The 27590-nt window shown below is 42.6% G+C and overlaps 1 protein-coding gene across 1 annotated transcript in view; it reads right to left on the bottom strand.

Moving 5' to 3' along the window:
* Window positions 1–4773: 4773 nt before the first annotated feature.
* The window catches only part of RIPK2 (receptor interacting serine/threonine kinase 2), a 1193837-nt gene continuing 1171020 nt past the window's right edge, over window positions 4774–27590 (bottom strand). The window contains exon 11 of the mRNA XM_044065388.1: window positions 4774–5348. Coding sequence (XP_043921323.1) covers window positions 4984–5348 — 365 coding nt within the window. The 3' untranslated portion in view covers window positions 4774–4983. The remainder of the gene's footprint in view (window positions 5349–27590) is intronic.

The following is a 27590-nucleotide window of genomic DNA, read 5'->3' as shown; positions in this document are numbered from 1 at the left end:
ATTCTGCAGAAATAGCTGATGCATGTATCTTGATGGAGGAATAGGACAGGCCTGTGTGTAGAAGCTCTGCCAAGTACTCCAGGATGTTAGCAATGTCTATGTTTGACACATCTTTTCCTCTTTCCGCACTCCAAATGGCAAACCTTTTCCATTTTCCTGCATAGTTCCTTCTTGTTGAAGGTCTACGGGCTTCAAGTATAATGTCTTTAACCCTTTGGGATAAGTCTGGGTTAGTTGCTCTTAAGTGATGTTCCAGGCAGTCAGCTGTAAGGTTTTTAGGTTTGGATGCAGGATGTTGTAGTTGTTCTGAGTTAACATCAAAGGCATCAGGGTATTGACCACATTCTCCCCTGAGACATGCTCCTCAGCAAGGGATACCAGTGTTGTCTTGGCCAATTTGGAGCTATTAGAATTATCCTTGGTCTTTCCTCCTTGATTTTCAGCAGTACCTTGTGCATCAAAGGAAGAGGTGGGAATGCATAAGCTGTCAGGCCTTTCCAACTGAAGGAAAGGGAGTCCACCTTCCATGCAAGAGGGTGACACGTCCGTGTGCAGAATTTCCTGAGCTGGCGGTTGAGTGGGGATGCGAACAGGTCTATTTGTGGCATTCCCCATTTCCTTGTGATGGCCTTGAAGATGTCCGGGTGCAGCATCCATTCGTGAGCATCCGAGGTGGTTCTGCTTAACATATCTGCTAGGGTATTTTCTTTTCCTGGCACAAAGGTTGCCTGCAACTGGATGTTGTAGTTCAGAGCCATGTTCCAAAGTTCCATAGTCATTCTGCATAGGGGGTAAGAATGAGTGCCACCTTGCTTGTTGATGTACCACATGACTGTGGTGTTGTCTGTCCTTATCAATAAATGGCCTTCTTTGAGGAAAGGCTTGAATTTCTGGATTGCTAGCTGCACTGCCAGCATTTCTTTTTGGTTTATGTGCAGGTGCATCTGGTCTGGAGTCCACAATCCTTGTATGCATTTGTCCAGCATGTGTGCCCCCCAGCCTAGGTCTGAGGCGTCCGTTGTGATGGTCTGGCTCACTTGACATTTGTGGAAAGGCAAGCCTAGGTTTGCCTGGCATGCTTGGGCCCACCATAGGAATTCTTGTTTCGGGCATGGGATTAGTGGGATTTCGGTTTCTAGGCTGTGCCTGTGTTGAGACCATAAGTTTTTTAGGTACCACTGTAGTTTTCTCATATGCAGTCTGGCATGAGGAATCAGGATTATGCATGCTGCCATGAATCCCAAGGCCTGCAGTACTTTTCTTGCTGTTAGTTTGTTCTTTTTTGTTAATGCCAAGAAGTAAAGAGGGAGTTGTTCTTGTTTTTCTGCAGTCAGGAATGCCATTTGTTTTACTGTGTCCAATTCTGCACCCAAGAATGTTCTTGTCTGGGATGGTATGAGCCTTGACTTTTTTAAATTGACTGTGTATCCCAGGGCTTGTAGCAAGCGAATGACCCTTTGTAAATCTGTTGTCAGCTTGTCTTTGTTGTCCGCTTGTAACAGGCAGTCGTCCAGGTATGGATAGATTTGGATTCCCTGTAGCCTGTAATGAGCGATTACTGATGCCAGGCATTTTGTGAATACTCTGGGCGCAGTAGATAAGCCAAAAGGCAATGCTGAGAATTGATAATGCTCTGATCCTGCAAGGAATCTGAGGTATCTTCTGCAATTTGGTCGGATGGGGACGTGCAGGTATGCCTCCTTGAGATCTAGAGTCACCAGCCAACACTCCTTGCCCAGCATGGGAAGAAGTTGCTGTAAGGTCAGCATTTTGAATTTTGGAACGATGAGGTATGTGTTTAAGACGGACAGATCGAGAATGGGCCTCCAAGTTTTTTCTTTTCTTGGGACTAGAAAGAGTCTGGACTAAAATCCTTTGCCCTCTTGATTTACTGGTACTCTCTCCACAGCTCTCATCTTGATTAGTTGATCTACCTGGTTTAGAGCTTCTGTTTTTTGAGTTGGAGGTATGTTTGGCATTCCTCTTTTTACTGGTAAGGTGTGGAAGTAGAACCTGTAGCCTTGGTCTATGGTCTTTAAAATCCACTTGTCTTTTGTGATATAGTGCCAATTTTGAGAAAATAAGGTTAACTTTCTGCCTAAAGGTGCTGCTATTTGCTCTCTGGTAGGCGGTGTCAGAGCCAAGTCACTGTGATTGTCCTGTTGCAGTGGCAGTGGTTGTGTCAGTGCCTCGCTGGTTATTACCTTGCCACTGTCGTCCTCTGTAGGCATTTCCTCTGGATTGGTTTCTGCCTCTAGAGCGCCTATACCTGCCTCTTTGGGCCTTTGAGGTGTCTGGAAAGGACCAATTTTTGGCAGGCCAGTTTCTGCTAAACCGAGGGGGCTGAACCTGTAAGAAATCCTTAACTGTTTGTACAGATTTTGCCTTCTCTTCCATTTTCTTTATTACTTCTTGAGCAGAGGTACCAAATAGACTGCCCTTATCCATAGGAGCATCTAACAGCTTTGCTTTTACATGATCTGGCAGGACCTGCTCTTTCAACCATGCATGTCTTCTTATCACTGTGCCAGTCATGGCTGATCTAAATGAAGCCTCCAGTGCATCATAGCCACATTTCAAAGAATGGTTACTAACCTGCTGTATGTTATTCACCATTTCTAAAACATATTTTTTTATCTAAGGATTCTTCAGAGGAAAGTTTCTTAGTCAACTGATCAAGCATATACTCTTGGTATTGGATCATGTGAAACTGACAGTTTAAAGCTCTAGCTGAGAGAGTGGCAGAGGTGTAAACTTTTTTGCCCCATCTCTCTAATGACCTGGACTCCCTTTCAGAAGGGAGAGGGTTCTTCATAGAGGTAGAAGCTACTGCCTTAGGCCCCTGGGAAATAGTCTCAGGATCTGCAAGAGGGGCCTTGAAAAGGTGGTGATGAGTGTTAGGTACCCTGTAAAATCTGTCTGGTTTGGCAGGGGCTGGAGGTAAAGAATCAGGTGTGGTGCAAACATCATTAAATGCGTCATCCACAACAGGCAAAACTGGAGGTATAGCTAAAGGCCTGTGTTGTGGTAAGTGCAGAAAGGTCCTAAGCCTTTTTCTAGAATCTGAAAAATCTTGACCTTGCCATTGGAATTGCTCTCTCATGGCATGTAAGGTTTCCCCAAAAGAGAATTCCTCTGGTGGAGAGGCAGATGGGATGGAATCATCAGCATCCGAGTCTTCATAAGTGGACAAAGGAGCCTCTGGCTGGTCTGTAGTGTCTGAGTCCTCCGAGGGATCATCAGAGCACTCCTGCTGGGGTGGCTCTGTCCTAGGTCTCTTTTCTGGAGGCTGAGAGGCCCTGTCTGGGTGTGATTGGGATCCCCTAATTAAGGAAATCAAATCCTCTGCCAAAGTAAGCATTTGAGAACTAGAAGTGTGTCTGTGTGAGGGGGTCTTAGCAGGAACTGTTTTAACAGTTTTGGCTGCTTTTGCCCTGGCAAAGGCCTTTATAGACATGGCTGCAGGAGGCCTAGCCGCACCACGTGCTGGGGTAGAAACATCCAAAGGGATGGTGTCAGATAAGTCAGTAGAAGCCACAGTAGAAGGCAAAATTTCAGAGGCCGATTCAAGTAAAGTAGCAGGAGCCTCGGTCGTAGTCATGAATTCGGCTGAGGATTGACCGGTTTTCTCGGTTTCGGCCGAAACCGAGACACTCGCGGTTTGCTTATCCGTGGTTTCGGCCGAAACCGCGGACCGCGAGTGTCGGTCTTTTTCTTTGCGCTTTTTAATTATTTGGGTAGTCGGAGGATCCGACGGCATAATGTACGCAAAATCTGAGCCGAAAAACTGTTCAGCAAACTCCGACCGACGCCTAAGCGTTCGTCAGTTGAAGGAAGCACAGGCTAAACAGGCAGCTACGTCGTGGTCTGGGCCTAAACAAGGTAGGCAGTAAGAGTGGAAATCTTTATGAGGTATTTGTTTCCCACAAGTTAAACAATTATTTACTTTTTCTGACATCGGCTGAGGCAAGAAAGAGTCCCCAACGGGGTACTTAGCTTTAGAAGTCTTCGAAGTAGTATTCGGTAGTAGGAATCTCTGGATCTGACCGACCGGCACTTGCGAACAGCTTCTGCTTCGGGCGCCACGCGGCAAGAAAGACTGGGGAAAATGGCGTCGGCTGATGCCTTTATACCCGAAGACCAGCAGAGATGACGTCGGGTGAAGTGCGACATCAGCCGAAGCCGGACCCAGACTTTGGAATCCGGCCGACCGAAGGGCTGCCTGACGACAGGACAACCCAGTTGTTATGACTGCAGATGCATCCATGAAGGACATCATGTACACATACAAAATAAATATTAAAATGAGATATATCTAATCCTGCTATGTCCCACACATAAGCATCCTGCATTAAGAGAAGAATAAAGGAGCATTTGCTTAGTTTTTTATGCGTCTGCTACCACTTTTAGTTTCTGAGTCATAACTTTTCAATGTACAAATACAACTCCAAAGACTGTACAAAATCCCAAAGTGTTAAATAAATTTAAACACAAAAACAGAGCTATTTTGATGGGATACGTTCAGCAAGAGTTGACCAGGCATGCTGAAGCAGCAAATAAAAGTATCCATTAAAAGCACCAGTAAACTAGATACAGGAAATATATACCCCATAAAACAGAATGACTGTAAAAACAAATTAAATCAGAAACAAGTAAACTGCACATTCAAAGATGAAATGATATGCTAGAAAAATAAATAAAATATTTGTATGTTTGTTCTTGTTCATGATGAAAATTAATTCAGCTTCATATATCTGCAAGTGAAGGGCACAATTTGAGATTTTCAGCCTTATGTTTATTGGGTTTTCTATTAGGTTATGTGACTGTATTCTTCCCTCAAAAAAGGGACAAGAGAAAAATAAACTCCCTCCCAACATCTGTAATACTGCACTCTTCCATCACTTATAACAATGTCCCATGAGTGATACAGTTAAATTTGTTATATAATAGTATATCATGGAATACTAGCTCACACATCTCCAGTTATGCCATTTGTGTGCCACTCTGCTGACCAAAGACTCCACTTACAGACACACAAGATGGAAGGGGTGACATGTCTGGGTAGGGCTGCAGACCCAGTTGTTTATTGTCTTTCAACTTTTGGACAATGATTCTGGCGAAGTCCTCTGACTGGCTATCACAGTTATCAAGAAGCTGCCTAACTTTAGAAGCTCTTGTAGGTTTGGTGGTGATTAATTCATAATCCTCTTTCATTATGAGACTTCTTGAGATTAGTGCATCTAAAGTCTGGTTTAGACAGGCTTCTGTCATCTGATTAACAATCTCTTCTCTTTTACTTTGAATCCACTGATGACAAACACCTTGGTGTACAGATTCTTGCAGGAAACCTAAATGAGAAATTTCATGTTAGAAATACTTGAAGAAAAACAGATAGTTTAACAGTACCTGAATATCTCAGACACATGAATAAAACAGGCAAGAATAAGATGTAATAATAAAGAGTACAAAGAAGTTACCACTCAGTTCTAGAAAATGACACAATATTGCTTCCATCCAGCCTTGCTTAACTTTTATTAAAATCATACCCTTGTAAAACAAGAAATTTTAGATTCAAACTTACTTTCTTGTGTTGAAAGACAAGCAAGATAAGAACCAGAGATTAAAGAACCAATCACAGGAAACTGGAAAGTACTCTGGATAGATTAGCTAAACACCACTAGAAAGAACACTGCTACTGGAAAGCTTACGTTTTCTTCAGATTAGATTTATTCTTCTCCTTACATGTGTGGTTTCAACAAGTAGACTCTAGAGGAAGGGCAAAACAGATTATACTTAACTATGTTATTTGATTTGCAAGGAAACCTCTACAGTGGTCAACATTTGGGATTTCTCCCCTGCTACCTTCAGCTTAGCTACTTCTGCAAGGAAACCACTACAGTGGTTACAATTTGGGATTTCTCCGCTGCTACCTTCAGCTTAGCTACTCTGTTTTTTCATGTACCAATATGTGAAAGTGTGCATATTTCAAATTGGCTCATGTATTGGCATCATACATAGGTCTAGAAAATAGTGCTAACCCCTGTGTTACTCAGTTTGACCCTCCTTCACTGACTAAACAAAACCTATAAGACAAGAAAGTAAAAAATCTCAAGCAATGAAAATAAAAGCTCCCATGACACCATGGCTAGAAAACAAACAAAATGTATAACCTTAGAAGACTCTGCAAAATATCACAGCATTTCAAAATCAAAATGTTGTGCCCAACTTCATGTCGTATAGCTTCAGTGCCATTGTATTCTATCTAGCTCTCATGTCTCGGAAACAGGCTACAAATAACTGCCAGAATGCCAGTAACATTACACCCAGAGTTAGCATCTCGATTTAAGTGCTGACCACAGGCACATACTTTAGTCATGCAATACTCTTACCATCAGTACAGCCAAAGATAACATTTATCCATACCATTTAATCTTTAGACTTCCTCATACCATTTAGTGAAGTGGAAGACCATAGTTAAAAAAAAAAAAAAAAACTTACATGAACAAGTACTTCTTAATTTTGAAATCTTCAGCAACAGCCTTACTAACCATCTACACAGTCAGAATGTCTTACAGTATCAACTGAAGTAAACCTTTCAATTACCTGTATTCTTGTCTTATTCCTCTGCTTTTGAACCTCTCCAGACAACAGTACTAACAATTCATCCTTTCCTTCTAAATTTCCCTTATTCACTGAATCGGGTGCATATCCTACCTCTTCCACTAAACAAACCAAAAAAAAAACTCAAACTTAACTGATACGAGTTAGCAATCTGCCATCTTTTTACTACTGCTTGCTCACTTCTTTTTAGAACTCATCCATGTATGTCTATTCTGTAGCAGACCACTACCAGCTCTGCCACAAAAAGACATGCTCTTATACCTCCTTAACTCTTCCAACCCAGTTACATAAATAAGCAGCCACCTTCTTTCAGTAATACTCTTTGTAAAACTCTATCCCTACTGCCTATATCAAATTTTAATAAATAATAAAAATACAGGACTGGTGAGTGACCTTATCACCAGAAGTGTACTTAAGCCAAGTTAATTAATGGCAGCTCAACCCAACCTTGAATCAAACTACTTTTTTGCACTCCTACAGAACTTTACACTTTCCAATCCCACTGACTGTACTTTGCAGCCATCCAAGGGAATTACTCACATACATAACACATATCTATTATCATAATAAGAAGGATTAGGCTATAAACCCGAGTCTCTCTACCAAAAAGATGTACGAAAGACCACATAAACTCTATTTAAACCATTAGATCCTTTCTATGGAAATATTTTGCATAAACTAATTTCAGAATGAGCAAACTAACAAGAATATTGGACGTACTCCTTCATAAAGGAAAGAAGACTTAAGTGCTACCCTTCACTATTTACAGCCTCTCTTCCAACAATGAGTAATGAACAAACCAATGTAAATAAGGGCTAATTAATGAGTAGTATATGGGTTGCATCATGCCAAAGATACAGCAAATGGCCAGCTTACAAAAACTTTCATCTCCTCCCGCACGTCATTCTGGCTGCTTATAGGCTAAGTCCCTTTTTTGAAGGACTTGTATAAACAGCCAGAGTTACTAAAAATATTAAAGGCTTTCTTGCCCCAACCAAAAACTGGGGACCCCATCCTGAACTAAACCAAGATACAAATAAATCTAATGCAGTGTCACATTGAACTATATACAAGAGGGGTTGTTCTACAGCAGTGAAGAATTCAAGCAACCTGCACAACTGTACTTTCTCTATTCTCACTGCTACAAGTATATGGGTAGACCACCAGAGCTTATCTAACTTAGAAGGAGGAAGGATAATGGTCTAGGAGCCACTGGAGAATGGTCCTAGCAAAGCCTGCTCTGGATCTGGAAAAGGAATTCAGTTTGTGGCACTTTGTAAATGTATGGATAAAAGACCAAATTGTGGTCCCTAGAATGCTTCGTGTCCACTACTTTTAAGTACGCCTTTGTAGAAGCTAAGGCCTTAATACTGCCTGGAACGTATTTCCAATGGTAAGAGTAAGAAAACACAATAGTAAAAGACAAGCACTTGGAAATAGTCTGTTTAGACACATGTTGACCCAAGAACAGGAAATAAAGTACTTCCAGGTTGGCTGCACACTGAATAACAGCTTGATGTTCTTCGTCTTCCATTGCTGCAGTCCTTACTATTGGGTATAGTCCGCATCCAGTCGGCCCGAATACCAGAGTATAAGGCTGACGTCGGTCAGGGCGCATTAGACTGATGTCAATACGTCAGGGTACTAATGCGCATGACCGGCGTCATATCCTCAGTCTTTTTTGCCGCGCTGTCCGATGCAGAAGCAATTTTGCGAGTGCAGGTTGGCGTTCTGAAATATTTCCGAAACCGGAGTTTCAGACCGAATCAGAGTTGGCTAAGTACCCCGTTGGAACATTTTGTTTTTCTTGCCTCAGTATTTAACCGGATGTCAGAAAAAGTGAATAACTGTATTTCTTGTGGGAAACAAATACCTCATAGGGATTACCATACATTGTGTATACCTTGTTTAGGGCCTGAGCACGACGTTGTTGGTTGCCGCTCTTGTGCTAGGTTTAACAAACGCACTATTAAGAGGAGGTTAGACTGTGCCAGATTAGTGTTTGGGAAGCGTTGCAATTATAAAATGCCGCCGGATGCTCCGACGCCCGCTTCGTCCAAGAAGCGCAGGGACAAAACAGCGAAGCCTAGGGTTGATGAACCGGCAGTCCCAGACGTCGGTTCTTTAGATGGCTCAGTGGAGCCAGAGGTTTTGCCAGGAGTTTCTATAGAGTCTCAGGCAGACACTTTGCTGTTACAGGATGTACCCTCTCAGGAGGCAGGCCAGGCTGAGGGGCTTCTCAGGTAACTATTCTTCCCTCTCTTCCCAAAGTAGTTAGAGCCTCTCCTTCTGTTGCCAAAACTTCTTTTAGAGGTAGGCCAACTTCAGCTTCAGTAGGGGCTTCTCCTAGCCTTCGGGTTCTGTACCTATGAAACATATGCTTAAAATGGCAGAAGATTTGATTACTATGATTAGAGGTTCTATGGGCCCTCCTGATAAGAGGCCTAGAGTGGAACCAGAGTTTGACAGTTTTGAACAGGGTTCAGGGGCTTCTGAATCTTCTGCGGAAGATTTGCAGGAGTATCCTCATTATTCTGATTCTGATGTGGATGATGCCACTCCTTTGGCTTCTCCTCCTGAGGATTTTTTCATTTTCAGATACTCTGCATTCCATGAGGGAGCACTTTAAATGGGAAGGCCAGGATTACTCTGATTCCAGGAAGAGGCTTAGGGAATTCTTGTTTTTACCCCAGCATAGGCCCTTAGCTATACCGCCTGTGTTGAATGTGGTGGAAGATGTTTTTGCAGAGGCTTCCCTGAACCCTGATTCTTTGCCTCCTGCTCCTGTTAAACCTGATAGGTACTATAGGGTGCCCGCAGCTCATAAATATTTGTTTAAGAGTCCTAGGGCGGACCCAGAAACTGTTTCTCAGGGGCCTAAAGGTGTTAAGGCCTCTGTGGTTAAGAATCCTGTTCCCACTGACAAAGAGGCAAGGGCATTAGATAGGTGGGGTAAGAAAGTGTATACTTCTTCCACTCTAGCCATGAGAGCGTTAAATTGTCAGTTTCACATGCTGAAATATCAAAATTATCTCCTTTCACAATTGAAATCTAAGGTGGATGCTTTGGCGGAAGGTATTGATTGTAAAGACTTGCTGGATTTAGTTTATGTGTCTGAACAAGTGGGCAAGCATTCTTTGCAATGTGGTTTTGATGCTGTGCAGGCCTCCTCGAGGGTGGCTGCCACTAGTTCTGTTCTTCGCAGGCATGCCTGGTTGAGGGATCAAAATTTGGCTGAGCATGTTAAGACAAGGCTTTTGGATGCTCCTTTACAGTCTGATGTGTTGTTTGGTTCACCTGTGGAAGCAGTTTTGAAGAAAATGGAGGACAAAGCTAAGTCTATGCAAACTGTTAAAGATTTTTGCAGGTACAGCCACCAAGTTTAGTAGAAATTGGCCTGCTAAGGGGTGGACATATCCTGCTTATGATTCCCAGTCTAGGGGTAGGTCTAGACGTGGTAGGGGCAGGGCTCAAGGTTCTTTTAGGCCTAGAACAGGAGTTCACCTGCTCAGACTTCTGGTGAGGGCAGGGGTCAGTCCTTTCGTAAACAGACCCAATGACCTGCCTTTTCAGCTGCCAGTAGATTCTCGTCTGGCAGCTCCTTTGGAAGGACACCTGTCTCTTTTCAAAGGAATTTGGGATTTAATTACTCAAGACAGATGGGTGTTGGACATCATTCTACCAGTCCCTGTGTCAAAAAGGGGCCTAGGATTTTATTCTCGCATGTTCCTAGTACCAGAGAAGGGGAACACGTGGAGACTGCTTTTGGATTTATCTCTCCTCAACACTTATCTGGACATTCCCAAGTTCGAGATGTTGACGTTACAACAGCTTTTACCCCTGCTGGGCAAAGATCACTGGATGGTAACTTTAGATCTCAAGGAAGCTTACCTTCATGTGCACATCAGGCTAAGTTACAGGAAGTATCTGCAGTTTCAAGCTGGAGATTCTCATTATCAGTTCTCTGCATTGCCCTTTGGCTTATCTACTGCGCCCAGAGTATTCACAAAGGTTCTGGCTCCAGTGATAGCTTACTTCAGGCTACAAGGACTTCAAATCTATCCTTATTTAGACGACTGCCTGATTCTGGCTCAAGAAACGGAAGACCTTCTACAGCATCTGGAATATCTTATAGCAGTGCTAAGATGCCTAGGGTATTCTGTGAACGAAATAAAGTCCAGTCTAGTACCCTCTCAACACATGTGCTTTCTGGGTGTGAGACTGAATACAGCAGCCCAGATGGCCTTTTCAACCCCGGACAAACGAAAGAGTCTGTCACTTTACTTCCATCAACTATCTCATCAGTCCGTGCTGACTGCAGAGACAGTCCTTCCAGCATTAGGGTTCATGGCATCTTGTATTCTGGTGCTTCCCAATGCCAAACTGCATATGAGGAAGTTACACTGGTATCTCAAAAATGTATGGACACAGCACTGCCAGGATTTAGACACTGTCATTCAAATAATACCTTGCCTTCAAAGAGTATTTTTGTGGTGGGCTCAGGAATGTCACCTAAACAAGGGACTCTCTGTGACCCGCCAGAGGCGAGTCAGATTTTACCGACAGATGCCTCAGACATTGCTTGGGGAGCTCATCTAAATGCAAAGTGGATACAAGACAAGTGGCCTGCCAGACTACAGCATCTACATATCAACATAAAGGAGATGTTAGCAGTCCAGTTCGCATTTCTGGCTTTCAAGGAGTTACTTCTTCCAGGGCAGGTGTTGATTCTAACAGACAACACAACTGTCATGTGGTACTTCAACAAACAAGGCGGAACACATTCTTATCCTCTATGCAGGCATGCAATGATTTTATTGGAGACTGCGCTACGCTTGCACTTAACTCTTCAGGCAAGGTTTCTGCCAGGAGCACAGAACTCCTTCGCAGATGTGTTAAGCAGACAAATCATGGATCCCCACAAGTGGAAACTGGATCTTCATGTATTTCAGAAATTGACAGTGTCATGGGGAACTCCAGACATAGATCTGTTCGCTTCTCCACTAAACCACCAGCTGCCACAGTTTTGCACAAAGGGGTTTCATCACACAGCTTGGAAAGTGGATGCTCTGTCTTTCAGTTGGACAAACCTTCATCTGTATGCCTTTCCACCTCTGCCTCTTCTTTCAAAGGTACTGTTAAAGGTCAGACAGGACAGGCCAAGGATGATTTTGATAGCTCCAGATTGGCCTCGGCAACACTGGTACCCTCTACTACGGAGTCTGGTAAAGAAGCCTCCATGGCCTTAACCTTTGATTCCACATCTGTTATCCCAGCAGGACGGTCATCTGCTCAATGTCAAGCTTCACTCTCTTCCTCTGACAGCCTGGCATATTCTGTGTTGAAACACAGCAGGTCTCAACTTCCTCAACAAGTTTTACATGTGATTATGGAAGCTAGAAGACCTAGTACAAGGAAAGTGTACGCAGCAAAATGGAAGAGATTTTTATTTTGGAGTAAAGCAAAGAATTTGGAGATTTCTGAGCCTAATTTGAGTATGGCTCTTCAATATCTTACTGAGTTACTGGACAAGGGTCTATCCTTCTCTTCCATCAAGATTCATGCTGCAGCAATCTCAGCTCACTATGATTGTGACCCACCATTGTTTTCGCATCCCTTGTTCAAGCAGTTTCTTAGAGGGGCTAAGAATATAAGACCCCAATGAGCTCCTACTCCTGCTTGGGATCTCAATTTTGTGTTGGAAAAACTTACTCTACAACCTTTTGAGCCTGCGGCTACTGCTGAATTGAAATATTTGTCATGGAAGACTGCTTTTTTGTTGGCTATTACTTCTGCAAGAAGGGTGTCTGAGTTGCAGGCCCTTATGGCAGTCGAGCCCTTTTTGATTTTCCATAAGGATAGGGTATCATTACGTACTAATCCTTCCTTTATGCCTAAGGTGGTTTCTAGTGTGGCTTTAAACCGAACTATTCATTTGCCTACCTTTTATGCAGACCCCCAAAATAAAGGGGAGAAGGTTTTGCATTCTTTAGATGTACACAGGCAATTGCGTTATTACTTAAGCAGGACTAAGGATTTTAGGCAGTCTCAGCAGTTGTTTGTTTCTTTTGCTTTGAGTTCGCAGGGCAAGCCTGTGTCAAACCAAACTATTTCTAGGTGGATTGGCTTTTGCATTGCATTTTGTTATTCCCATCATGGCAAGGAGGTTCCAGCTGGGATTAGGCCTCATTCCACTAGGGCTACTGCCACTTCAACAGCATTTCTACGGGGGGTGGCAACTAAGGATATTTTGGAAGCAGCTACTTGGAGTTCAGTGCATACTTTCTCTAAGCATTATCACCTTCCTATCTACTCTAAGTCTAGGGCTGGTTTTGCCACAGCTGTTTTGCAAGGCATGTTGTCAGCTCCTGCTTCTTTATGATTTGCCATCCTCCCTTACCTCTGCTTTGGGATTCTACCCAATAGTAAGGACTGCAGCAATGGAAGACGAAGAACATAGTACAGTTTTGTACCTACCATAAATGTAGATGTTCGAGGATTCCATTGCTGCAGTCCAATTTACCCTCCTTCCCCTCTGTGTTTAGGGGTGGTTGTGTAGGTGATTTACCTGCTTATATTTTTGTATATATTGTTCATGTTTTGGTGCAGGTATTTTGGGCCTTGTCTTTTTAGGGTCTTCTGACATCTGGGGCAAGAAAAGACTGAGGATATGACGCCGGTCATGCGCATTAGTACCCTGACGTATTGACGTCAGTCTAATGCGCCCTGACCGACGTCAGCCTTATACTCTGGTATTCGGGCCGACTGGATGCGGACTATACCCAATAGTAAGGACTGCAGCAATGGAATCCTCGAACATCTACATTTATGGTAGGTACAAAACTGTACTTTTCTAGGTCTCCCAGTGTGAAAACAGAAGCTCAGCACAGAAAGCCTGTACACTTCTGTTTATGGGTAAATGTCAGTAACTGGCTAGTAAGAACACTGCCTGGATGCCAGGAATAATGAAATACAGAAAACCTGGAAAAAAATCAGCTACAAAAAGTGAGGAAGAAACACTGATTAGGGAGAGTTCTGCAGCTGTTTGACAAAAAAGCAATGCAAACTACAGACATGACTTCCAAAAACCTACAGGAAGATATAACACAACTGCATACAGACCTGATTAAAATAAACAAAACACTGATGGAGTATATCAACACAAACAGCAAAAGGCTGGAAAATGGAATAACCTTTAAACAGATATTCAGATGAGATGATAAAGCTGCAAAAATCAGAGGTCAAAATAAAGAAAAGGATGGCTGAATATGAAATTGCTCAGGAAGAGATGTTTCAAAAAATAATAGACTCAGTGGACAGAGCACATAGGGAAAACCTGAGATTTTCAGTTATACCAGAGAAGCTAGAAGGAACAGACTGCATTAATTTTATGAAAGCACAAATAAGCAACTGGACTCGTATTCCACAGCAGGAATTGTTAGATGAAAGGGTGTATCATGTGTATGCTCCAAACCTGGCTATAAGAAAGCAACCTAGACTTTAATGGTAAAAATGAAATCCTACCAGCAGTTGTTAATTCTGACAAAATTTTGGCAGAAGGACAAAGTACTAAAAGTGGGAGACAGCAGAGTGTTTGTGGACAATGATTACTCATTGTACACCAGACAGAAGAGGAGCAAATTTATTCCACTATTCAGGGAATGTCGGGATGCAGGTGTGAGATTCAAATTGCTGTACCCAGCTGTCTTCAAGGTATTCTTAACCTAGAGGGACAAAATCATTTTTTGATGAAGTACATGCTAAGGAGGAAATATAAAAGTTTGTCCAACAAACAGTGAGCTGTGAAACAGATGGAGATTCTGCTTCTTGTTCTTTTGGTGAAAAAGACCACAAAAAGACTCTACTTGTGAAACCTTTTCCACTGTTTCAAAAGAAAATGCTGTAGAGAAGGAAGGGAGCAAGAGTACATTGAAAATGAAGCAAGAGACAGGAGTTCAGAAATAAACAGTAATAAAACCAGTAACTTAATATGGGATTACAATGCAATATTTATATTTGTGAAATATGTCAGAACAAGAAAATATGGAAATATTTAATTTTTTCAGAGTTTGTTGGATTTGTGGAGGACTCTAAAGCATATGTCTTACTTCATGTCATTAAATTTGGGCCGGGCAAGAGGAGGGAGAAAGTTAACTGTAAGTAAAGATTTTGTTTTCCTTAAATAGTAACAGTTTTGTGCCATGTAGTTTTCGTTACATGCTATAAAGTAATTTTTTCAGTTATTTTTAAGTGTAATGGGGATTGTAAGCAGGTGCTGTTGTTTTTTTTTCTCCCTTCTCCCTCTCTTCTTGTTTAGTTTTAAAAAATGTAGGCACTGCAATGCATAAAGAAGCCAGGTTAAAAAGCATGATAAAAGAGAGATTCATGTGCTTTTTCTCATTCTTGCATGGGGAAATGACTTCATTAAAGACCTTAGATTGATTTATTAACAAGTTTTAAGAGAAAGAATGCTGAATATTATAAGGCTTTTTTTCTAGCAAATACATGTAAGCTCAGTAACAATTCTGCAGTTGGTCTTCATGTTTCCATGGAAACATTCCGATACAGAAAAACTTGCTGCCTGGTTCTCATGTCTCCATGGAGACAATCTGATAAACAGTAACTGGCTACACTCTGGTAGAGAGTGATTGGCTGAGGAAAAAAAGAACTTCCCTAAGAGATAATGTTTTCAAAAAGCATTTAGGGGTTTTCCCAAAGTAGATAATGTTCTCTGAAAGCATTCAGTTTTTTTCCCCAAACTAGACAATGTTTTCTGAAAGCATTCAGGGGCTTTCCCAAGGTAGTTAATGCTCTCTGAAAACATTCAGGGGGGTTTCCCAGCTCTGAGAGCTATAAAGACAAGACAAAACCAATCAGCACTTAGTGGAAGCATAGGCTGCACCACACATCTTAGCAGGGATGAACTTTCTTTTAGGTTAACTCAAGTCTGTGAGTGTGGCTGTCAGTTTGGGACTTTTGCTCCTATTAGGAGGTTAAAACTTCAATATTTGAATATGTGCACAGTTTTGTGTGTTAGTATTAAGTTAACAGGTTTTAGGTGGGTATTGGGGTGTGTTTTTTTGAAGATTTTCAGTAAAACAAAAAGTTTTTTATAAGATGCAATATAGGCTCAAATGGATATGACAAGAAACAACTGTATAAAAGTTTAACCTGCTAAACGGTGTATGCTTGTAACATAAAAGCTGGAACTAGACATTTAACAAAAAAGTTATACATAAAAGGTGAGAATAATAACTTTTTAATACAATGATGTTTTCTTTAATGTAATAAATGTAAATGGCCTCAAAGATAAATAGAAACAAGAAAGAGTAGTGAATTATATTAAAAACGTAGAATGCAAATTGCTATGTTACAGCAGACACACTTAGAAAGCATGAACATGTGAATTTAATAAAGAAAGGTTTTCAAGATGGTTATTCAGCAGAATACCTGGGACAAAGAAAAAGAGGAGCACTTATATTAATTGCAAGAGGAGCTCCAATAGTGACAGAAAAAGATAAAAAGATATCAATGGCAGATTTGCAGTGCTAAGAGGCTACTGTCAAGGAAGGATGATTACACTGGCATGTATTTGCATTCCACTTAAAACTGCTGTAATGGAGCTTAAAAAATGCTGGGAGAAATAATCAGTTTCCAGCAAGGAATATTACTTATAGGTGGGGACTGGAACTTGATTTGCAGCAGTGAGGATGTGTCTGGGGGGCCCAGAAGGGAAAATATAACAAAGAAGGGTAGATTTTTGAAGGAATTTATGAAAATATTTGGCATGGAAGATGTAAATTCCGTAATAGGAGTTCAGAGTGGATTTACATATTACTCCCCAAGATATAAAAACTGGGCTAGGCTAAGCAGAATTTACATTTCACAAGAACACATGCATTTAATTAAAGGTCTTGATAACCACGCACTATTTCAGATCATGCACCAATAACAGCTAAAATAAAAACACAGGGTAATGAAATAAAAATGAGACATTGGCGCTTTCCCATCTATCAGTTGAAAAGAGAGAATTTAAGGAATGTGTAGTGGAGCTTATTCAGGAGCTACTAGATAGGAATGAAATTTCTTCTGAAAATATAGCTAAGGAGTGGGATACAATTAAGGTGCAGCTTAAAAATAGGGTGGAAATAAAAGAAAGGGAGCTATGGTTAAGAAATAACAAGAATTGCTTAGCGGGAATGACAAATGTGAAAGTATTGCAGAATAGGGGGAATCTCACAGATCAACTGCAGAATGCTAGGCAGAAAATAAGGGGTTACCTCAGTAATATGCATGAGCTTTGAAAGATTGCTGTTCTCCTTCTTCTGGCTTTTCCCAGTTGGGGTTGCCACAGTGGATCACCTGTCCGCTCATGATTGGCAGTAGAGTTTTTACGGTGTCTAGTTGTCAGTCCGGCACCCAACCTTCCACGTAAGGCACACACACTCACACCTAGAGCCAATTTAGAGTAACCAATCCATTTACAGCATGTCTTTGGGAGGAAACCCACATGACCACAGGGAGGACATGCAGACTCAGCACAGAAGGCACCCCAGCCGAGAATCAAACTGGAGAACCTCTTTCTGTGAGGCGACAACACTAACCACTGCACCACCGCAGCTGCCCAGCTTAGAAAGATTGCTGTTAAGCAACTATTTTTGCTAATAACATTACAGCACAAAAACCTTTAGCATAACAGGCAACAGAAAGTAGAAAGGGCTGTCACCAAATTTAGGGAGCCTATAACAAAGAAGATAACAAGAGATCCTTTAAAGGTATTACAAATATTTTGGAAATTCTATGAGTCTCTATACAGCAGAGAAATATGAACATCAAGAAAAGATACAAATGGAAATATTTATGGAAGAATTAAATAAGTCAAGGTTAGAGGTAGATGAGGCTCAATTACTAAAAGGATAGGAGATGAGATAAAAATAACCAATCTACAGGAAAGTCCCCAGGAATAGATGGTATTCCTTTGAAAGTTTGGAAGCTGGGAGGAAAGAACTGATAAAGATTTGGAAGTTTTTTTTAACAATATCTTAACAGGAGGAGAATTACAATAGAGAGTTGATTATCCAAACTAATTGGGACCTAGGGTAGTTCGGACAATCAAACTGTTCAGATAATCAAACAGACACTGAATCGGATAATAAACTTCTAAAATCTTGTTTTTTCTGTGCACAGGGAATACACTTTTTAACCATTCAGCAATTCCAGTGGACAATAAAGAATATTTTTCACACATGAGTGGGCTACTAGCTCAAAAAACATGCACAAGTAGTAAAAATACGTATAACATTTACATATTCAGACTTTATGATGTTTCCTACCCAAAAACTTTGGAAGACTGCGTTCAGATAATTGACATTTCAGATAATTGACTCTCTACTGTACCACCACCCTGGAAGAAAGCAGTGGTAGCTGTAATACCTTAAAAAGGTAAGGATCCATCAGATCCAGCTTCATACAGGCGCATTTCAATACTAAACCATGATTATAAAGTGTTCATGTCTACAATAGCTAAAAGAATGACAAAAGTAATGCCAAAACTGATAGCTATGTATCAATGTGGTTTTGTGGAGGGGAGGCAAACATTTGATAACATTAACAGAACACTGATGATCCAGAGGGAAGCAGAAGGTAAGAAAATACAATTGTTGTTGGTGGGTCTTGATGCAGAGAAAGCAGTTGACAGAGTAAGCTGGGATTTTATGAGTAGGGCAATGGAAGTATTTGCATTTCCTGAAAAAAAATCTAAGTTTAATAAGAAGAATACATGAGAGACTGGAGGTTAAAATTAAATGGGTGGGGTCTTCTGTGATAATTTCTACTTGAGCAGAGGAACCAGGCGGGGATGTCCTCCTTCTCCTTTATTATTTGCATTATATTTAGAACCACTGTCAAAGAAAGTAAGAGACTCAGAAATTCAAGGATACAATTGATATGGTAGTCAAGAAAAGTTGGCTTTATTTACATATGACATTATTTTGTACCAGACAAAACCAGAAAAACACATTACAGTGTTATGAAACAGTCAGTTTCAGATCTTTTTGGGATACAAAATTAATGAAGCTAAAACAAAGGCAATAACCGTAAATTATGTACCCACAGATGAACTGGTTCAGAGATACCCATATTTATGGGGACATGATAAAATGAAACATTTAGGAGTACGAGCTAAAAATGATTCTAGTGTGGCAGCTAAAGATATGTGGGAAGAGACTAAACAAAAGATTATAAAAAAACTGAGAAAATGGAATCTTTGTTCTATGGATATGGATAGTAAGATACAAGCAGTTAAAATGTTTTAGGTCCCTTTAGTCTTATACACAGATCAGGCATATTTTTATTAACCATAGGAGAAGCTGTGGGTAGCAATTATTAAAGAGCTGAAGGACTTTACCTGGGAGGAGAAGACAGCAAGAATAAAGTGTGATAAGATGATTCTTCCAGTAGAACACAGTAGCTTGGGATTACCCAATCTGAGAGGGTATTTCACAGCTACACAGTTAAGACTCCTATACAAAGCACAAGCAGAAAAAGAATATTTGTGTAAGAACTTAACATAACCTTAGATGTCCTTCTCTTCCATGTTGCAGTATTCATTACAGTACGGAGATTGCTGCCTGCAGCACCACCATCCTGCCAGTATACTAAAGTCTTTGCTCCGGGAGGGTACGTGCCATGTCCCTTGTCAGGGCCATAACCTGAAGTAGGGTATAAAAGTGACGTCTGCACATACCCTCTTCAGAATGAACTGCCACATACAGTAGTACTCCTATGGGTTAAGAGAGGGTCCTACTAGGGAAACCCTTAGACTTACATGTAGACTAGACCTAGGGTAACAGGTAGGCTGTGTTGAGTATGGAGACTGGGGGAGTGAATGACTATGTCCCCATTGGTAGGCCATGGTATGTTAATTAGGTAAGGTAGAGGGGGCAGGTGGGTGGGACTGAATACTGCAACATGGAAGAGAAGGACATCTAAGGTTATGACAAGTTCTTACACAACTATTCTATGTCCTTCCGTTCTCATGTTGCAGTATTCATTACAGTAGGGAGAGTGCCAGAGCTTTATGTATCAGCCTGGGTGGAGGATTGGATTCAGTGGTCAATAAAGCCTGGGAGAATTGACCTGGCAAACCCTGATCTTGCTCTCGAGGCTAGGTCCAGTTTGTAATGCTTGGTAAAGGTGTGAACTGAGGTCCAAGTGGCTGCTTCTAAAATGGATGCGTAGTTGGTCCCTTTGAAAAAGGCAGCTGTGGAGGCAGCTGCCCTGGTAGAATGAGGCTTGACATGACCATGCAAGGATTTTCCATGATAGGAATAGCACATGCCAATGGATTTTGAGATCCATGAAAAGATGGTCTGTTTGGAGACTGCCTTCCCCAGAGCTCTTGGATGGAAGGAGATGAATAATTGGTTAGAAATTTTAAATCGGTTTGGATTTGTTCAAGTAGTACCTCAGTTGCCTGTGGACATCCAAATAATGGAGAGTCCTCTCTGAGGAAATTTGTGGATGAGGGTAGAAGACTGGTAGATTAATGGTCTGGTTTAATGAGAGTTCATTAACCACCTTGGGCATGAAGGAGGGGTTGGTCCTGAAAGCAACCCTGTCCTTGTGGAAAATAAGATAAGGAGAGGTAGCCATAAAGGCTTGTATCTCTGATACCTTCCTGGCGGAGGTGAGGGCCACTAGTAGAACTGTTTTCAGGGTGCATAGTTTCAGGGATACTGAATGAGCTGGTTCAAAGGGTGGCAATGTGAGTTTTTCTATTAAGAAATTCAGGTCCTAAGGAGGGGGTATTGGTTTTCTGGGGGGGGGGTCCTGATATGAAGTACCCCTTTCAGATAAAGCTTGACTTCCATTCTGGAAGCCAGAGGAGGTGATATGGGCAGACAAGCAGAGATGGCAGATAATTGGTCTTTGACTGAAGAGTAAGTTAGTCCTGAGTGAAGTAGCTCATACAAATAGGAAATGACCAAAGGTATACAGGTAATTAGAGGGTCCTGTTTTTTTTCTGTTGACATCACTTGGAGAATTTGTTCCATTTAGATACATAATTTCTCCTGGTACTTAGTTTTCTGGCCTACTGTACAACATTGAGAATGTCCTCTGAATACAGGTGTCTGTAGGGGATTAGAACCCTATCACCCATACGATCAGTTTCAGATTGTTCTCCTGGGGTTGTAGTAGGGATAGGGATCCCCTGTCCTGTGTGAGCAGGTCTATTAGGTGGGGTAACCTGTGATGACTGCTCTTGGTTAGTAAGTGGAGGAGGGGAAACCAATGCTGTCTTGGTCAAAGTAGGGTCACCAAGAGGATTTTGGGTTTGTCCCTCTGTATTTTCAGGAGGACTTTCTGAGTCAGAGTGAAGGGACGGAAGGCCTAAAGGAACATTCCCTCCCAAGAAAAGGAGAATGCATCCACTTTCCAAGCTTGTGGATGTAGGTCCCTTGTGCAGAAGCTGGGAATCTGTCTGTTCTGGGGGGAGGCAAAGAGATCTGCTTGTGGAATACCCCACCTGTGGATAAGGTCCAGGAATACCTCTCTCTGAAGCATCCATTCATGAGAGGGAGCTGAAGTTATGCTGAGTTTGTCTATCAAAACATTCTCTGCTGAACGAATATATACTGCTACCAGGTGGATCTGGATTGGTGATGCTAGGTTCCATATCTGGATGGCCACGCTGCAAAGAGGGTAGAGCTTCGTTCCCCCTTACTTGTTTATGTATCACAGGCCAGTCATATTGTCTGTGATTACTTTTAGGGGCTCCTGGCTGAAGAGCTGATTTGAATGTTAGTAGGGCTAACAGTAATGCCTTCATTTTCATGATGTTGATATGGTTCGGACCATCTGCCTTGCACAGAGAACTGATTTTGGTTTATTAGAAGCACTGCACCCCACCCCAAGTCTGATGCGTCTATGCAGACCTGTTGTAGGAGGGTCTGGAACCTGTAGGGGGGTTCCTTGGTTGAGATGAAATGCTGAAACCCACCACTGGAGTTCCCTCTTCAGACACAGAAGTAGGGGAAGGGGTGATTCCAGGGGCTGGGAGTGTTGGCTCCATAAGTTTTTTCGGATTCACTGGATTTTTCAAATGTGGAGTCTTGCCAGAGGTAACATGGGTATAAGGGATGCCATATATCCTAACATTCTAAGGAATTCTCAAGCTGTCAAGGAGGAGTGGGTGAGGAGTTTGTTGAAGTATAGACAACGGTCTGATATTCTTTGGTCTGGGATGAAGGCTTTCATTCTGTCTGTTCTAATCCTGCATCCCAAGAAAACCACATCTTTAGAGGGGATCATGTGAGACTTTTTGTGGTTTATGGTAAACCCTAATTGAGTCAGGGTGGAGGTTACTTGTTGTAGGTGGAGTAGAAGAACTTGGTGGTCTTGATGAAAGATGATTAGGTCGTCTAGATATGGGTATACCTGTATAACCTGAGTCCTGCAATGAGCAATGAAGGGGGCTAGACACTTTGTGAACACTTGAGGAGCAATGGAGAGTCCAAAGGGCAAGGCAGGGAATTGAAAATGGCAAGAACTTACTGCAAACCAGAGGAAATTCCTGTAACCTGGATGTATAGGAATGTGCACGTAGGCATCCATCAAATCCAGGGCTACCATGAAAGCCTGTGTTGGTATGAGTGGTAAGAGCAGGGGTAAGGTAATCATTTTGAAGCTGGGTACCTTGAGGAAGAGGTTTAGGAAAGATACGTTTAGGACTGGCTTCCATGGGCCGTCTTTCTTGGGTACCAAAAACATTTTGGAGTAGAAGCTTATGTTTCTTTGTGGGCAGGGTACCTCTTCTATGGTACAATGAGCTAGGAGTTGTTGAATGATGGGAGGGAAAAGGTGGGTTTGGTTTTTTAGTGGTTGGGGGATACCCTGGAAGGGTGGTGACATCCACCAAGTTATGAAATATCTCCTCTGAATGATGGAGAGGACCCATTGTTCTGTTGTGATTGTCAGTCAGGGGGTAGAAGAGGGTGAAATGAAGGTATAGGGGGGCTGTTTGGGTCTAAAGGTGGTAAGTCACAGTGGTGGTGTCCTGGATTGGTCAAACTGACTCCAAAAGGGTGTAGTGGAAGAGTTGGTGGGAAACTTGGGAGTAGAGCTTTTCCTTGGTTGTCTACATCCCTTTGACTGAGGAGCTGTGTGCTAGGAGTGTCTTCTAACAAAAGAAGGCTTTTGTGGGTAGTTCCTGTGGTATCTGGGTATAGGGGATACCAGTAAATGTTTAAGGTTTTGTAGTTCTTTTCCCTTTTCTTAAAGGGATTTGAGAAGCTCTGCTGAGGCTTGGCCAAACAGGGCCTTACTGACCAGGGGTGCATCAAGAAATTTTGTTTGTACATCCATAGGGAGAGGTTGTTGCATCACCCAGAAATATCAACTCAAAACTGATCCTGATGCAGCAGATTTAGATGAGGCTTCCACAGCATCATAACTGCACTTAATGGAGTGCCTAGGCACTTGGGATGCTGTGGAAAGCAGGGAGTTGATTTGGGCTTTAAAGGGTGAGGTCATGGGCCTCAGAGAGAAGGGTGGAGGCTTTGGTGATGGTATCCAAGACATACCTACCCATATGTGTTTGATAGTAGAGAGCCCTTGTAGCCAGAGTACAGGAGGTATACACTTTCTTCCCTTGTCTGGCCATGAATTTCATAGGTAGGTACTAGGCTATCTGTCCGAGGGCATTTATAAGCCTAGCCAGAGTGTGTCGGCTTTCGTCACCCCATTGATTAATTAACTGATCCTCTGTCAAACAGTGCCAATGAAGTGATCCCAGGGGTATATTTTCTGTTGCCCATCCACTCAAGGTTTCTCTTGAAGAGTGTTAGTGAGGGGCTTTGCCTATTGTAGTTTGGAATTTTGTTCCAAAGCATGGGAAGTCTCTGTGATAGGAATCTATCCCTCCAGCATGTTCTATTTATTGTTGTGGCAAGGATTAGCTCACTAGAGCACGTGGCTCGCAGTGACTTGGATTTCTTTAGGTGGAGCATGTCCATCAATTCTGAGTTGGACATGGCTTTGTAAGTCAGGCAGAGATCACCTCTTAGTAAGCGATATGCCACTGAGAATAGCCGGAGTTTTTTTTCAGTCAGGCTGAATAGGACATATGTTTGAGGCCAGTAATCCTCTTGGTGAGGTACTTTTGTGGTCTTTCCAGCTGTTGGAAGTGTCTTGTGAGGTACATCCCAAATGGGGCATTGTACTCTATGATGGGTCTAATGAGTGACGAGTAGAGGGGCACTATAATCTCTTTATTTCTAGATGCGAACCCTTTAGTAATTAGATGGGCCACATAGAACGATTTCCTAACTACTTTGGCAATATGGTTGTTAAAGGAGAGATTACTATCTACCTGGGTTCCCAGACCTCTTATTACCTCTTCTGTATTAAGTTGGCTGCCACCTATGTGGTAATTTGTTGGTGTTTTGTTTTTCCCAAACAGGATGACTATGCATTTTTTGGCATTTAGCTTGAGGCCATGACTTTAACACCAGGTGTCCATCTCAGTAAGGCCCTTTTGGAGGATGTCCGTGTCAGCCAGAGAATCAATTATGGCTCCCAGTTTGCAGTCATCGGCGAACTTGGTTAGACACAGTCCTCCTGTGTTTGCCTGTACTTCTTAGAAGTATATGCTGAACAGCAGGGGACCCAGGACCGAGCCTTGCGGGACACCACTTGTGACTGGTTTAGAGTCGGACCTGGAGCCCGCTATTCTTACCGCATGAGTTCTGTCTGTAAGCCAGTTGGCAACCCTTCTCGTGACGTAGTGGTTTATGTTCAGGCTGGTGAGTTTTTCTTTAATACCTGAGTGGGGAATGGTGTCGAAAGCCTTGGCGAGGTCAAGATAGGCTGTGTGAACCACCTTTCCCTCGTCTATGGCCTTGGTGACTGGAAGAAGTCAACCAGGTTTAGTAAGCATGATCTGCCCTTAACAAAGCCGTACTGGGTCGGGTCAAGTGTTTGGAGGTTCCCAATGTCTTTCTTAATGAGTTCCATGATGATGCGCTCCATAGCTTTGCAGACCAGACTAGTCAGGCTTATGGGGCGATAGTTACAAGGGTCAGTTGTGGCCCCTTCTTTGTGGAGAGGAATAACTGTTGCTGTGCACCATTCTATGGGCATGTAAGCCTGAGGAGAGGCTGAGGTTGAACAGCGTGTTTAGGTGGGGGGTTAGTTCATTCAGTAGTTCGTGCAAGACACAGTCTGGGACACCATCTGGTCTCATTGACGCTGTGTTTTTGGCTTTTGAAAGGGCTGTTTTCACCTGTGCATCTGTGATTTTTGGGACACTACACTTTTCCGGTATTATTGTGGGCCATTTTGGAGGTGAGAGGGGGGTGAAGTTTGCACTGAATCTATCTGCCAGGATGCTGGCAATATCAGTAGGTTCAGTATATTTTGTGCTATTTTGCACTAGTTCAGTGCATATCTGCGAGTTGTCACTTAGATTCTTAGCATAGCTAAAGAAGGCTTTGTGGTTATCTTTTGAATCCTTGGTTATTTTTCTTTCGAAGTTAGCCTTGGATGATTTCATGACTGACCTTAGTTTCTTACTGATACTGATCAGGGATGTCTTTCCTTCATGGGATTTGCTTTTTTTCTGAACTAGTTTCCTCCTTCTATCATATAGCCTGTTTATGGCAGGGGTCCACCAAACTGGTTTCCATCTCTTAGAGGAGTGAGTCTTGGTTTTGCTAGGGATGGCATGATCCATGCATCCTTGTAGGTGCTCATAGAGTTCATTTGTAAAGGTTTCTGCATCTTGGGCAGCATTATCTTTTAGCGTGGGGTCTGTAAAACTTACCATCTCTGTCTTAAGTAAGGTGAAGTTTGCTTTAGAAACGTTTTTTACTGTGGTTTCCTTAGTTGGGGGTGGTGGTGGGGTGTGGACATCCAGAGTGATTAGTTTATGGTCTGATCTAACCAGTGACGTGTTGAGCTCCGGTGTGGAACACCTGTCGCCCATGTTGGTGATGACCAGGTCCAATATGTTTTCACCTCTGGTAGGGGAGTTTACCAGGTGATCCAGGGTGTTTGAGTTGATGAATTCCAGGAAGCGCTGGGCCTGGGAGTTTGTACTCGACTAATTTTCCCAGTGAATGGTAGGGTAATTGAAATCGCCCAATATCAGGGTGTTCGGTAGGACCTAAATGTTTTCCAGTGTCTCCAGAAAGGTGAAGTGGTGGTCCTGGGTCATGGAGGGTGATCTGTAGCAGGCCATAATTTGCATTGCAGATTTGCCCGATGTTAGTTGCACATGGATGATCTCAGAGGTATCATGCTGCGCCACTAACCTGGAGGTGTAGGTATCCTTTTGTGTTTCGGTCCATGTTCTGTGGCTGAAACGTGTGGTATGAGTTGTAACCCGGTAGTGCTGGGTGCTCTCTGGAGCCTTGAACCAGATTTCAGTTACTGCACAGATGTCGACGGTCTCCATACTGAGGAGTGCTTTGACCACGTGCATTTTGAGATTTAAACTCCTGGCATTGAGTAGCATAACCCTCAGTTTTTTGTTAATTGTGCTGTTTACGGAGATGGGTTTGACTTTTGAGCCTTGCCTATAAAAGGCACTATGGGAGCAACAAGAGCCTAGGCCAGTATTCGAAAGCCTAGGGGTGAAAGGTGCAAGCCGTCTCTTGTGAAGCAATGTGGCTTGTCGAGCATGTCGTCCCAGGATGACAGACACTGGATCCCCTTTGAATTTGCTGTCTTTATCCATGGGGTACAGAGTAGCAGAAGGCAATTGTCTTGAAGTTTTGTCAGCAGAGACTTCAGTAACTGATGGGTCTGCTGGAGGATTTTTAAAGAGGAACTGGGTTTCCTGGGGGACCTTATAGAAATGGTCAGGGCATTCTGAGGCTGAAAGTTGTGAGTCTGGGGACTGAGAAGCAGCCAAAAAAGCATTCTGGAAAGCAGGTAGTAATGGGGGCACAGTAGAAGGAGATGGTTGCTCCATTTTTAAAAGGTATCTTGGTGTCAGATACTTCTGATGCCTGCCACTTAAAATGCTCCCTCATGAGGGAGACTGTGCCTCCAAAGGTGAATTCTTCCCCTGGGGACTCAGGAGTAATAGAGTCCTCCTCCTCTGGGGTAATGAAAACCTTGGGGGAGTCTTTTTGAGATTCATAAATAATGGATTCCTCTGAAGAGGAGTAGTCTTCCTCTGAAACCTCTAAAGGGGATGTAATTGTTGTGTCTGCAAAGCCTGCAATGCCTTAAAGAGATTTTGAGAAAATACTTCCCAGCCAGGAACCGGTTGAGGCTCAGGATGTTTGACTTTTTGTTTTCTCTTTAAAGGGGTAGCCGGTGGAGAAAGAATCAGAGCTGACGTCTGTTTTGGTGGAATGGTAGGAGCAGGGCCCTCCGACTGAATGACTCGTGGTTCCCCTCCGGCATCAGGATCTGATGACTGATTTGCCTCAGTGGATGTACCTGAAGTTATCGCCATCCAGGCTTCCACTGAGGTTCCTGGGGCTGGTTTGGAAATGGAAGTCTGACAGGATCCCGGGCTTTCATCAGCTTCAAGAATCTGTTCTGACGCCTGAGGCACAGAGTGGGATTCTGGCCTAATTTTCTTGGCCTTCTTCCTTGGCAGCTCATCGGACAGGCCTACGCCCCCTTCGATACCAAGAGCAAGACACCGTAATCTCTGATTTTCTAAATAAAATTTTAACGTGGCTATGTGGCTGCGAAGTGTCTTGAGGATGAAGGATTTGCAAATGGGGTAGGATGTATGGTTGTGGGCCTCACCTAAGCAAAATACGCAATTTGTCTCCCACAAGCATACTTCCCCTTTCTAGTTGACATGTACGTCTTAACAGTAATCAAAAAGCAAAGAAAATGCCAACAGGGCACTTATCTGTATCAGCTGATGAAGCAGTCATCTGGTCCGGAACGGAAACTAACCGGTCGTCTGGAAAAATGTGATCTGCTTTCATAACTGGCAAACA

The sequence above is a fragment of the Protopterus annectens genome, chromosome 3.part0, assembly GCF_019279795.1.
Source record: "Protopterus annectens isolate FY-2018-M chromosome 3.part0, PAN1.0, whole genome shotgun sequence".
NCBI classification, from domain to species: domain Eukaryota; kingdom Metazoa; phylum Chordata; order Ceratodontiformes; family Protopteridae; genus Protopterus; species Protopterus annectens.
Note: the sequence above shows the minus strand (reverse complement) of the source record. Positions and strands in the feature narration are given on the sequence as shown.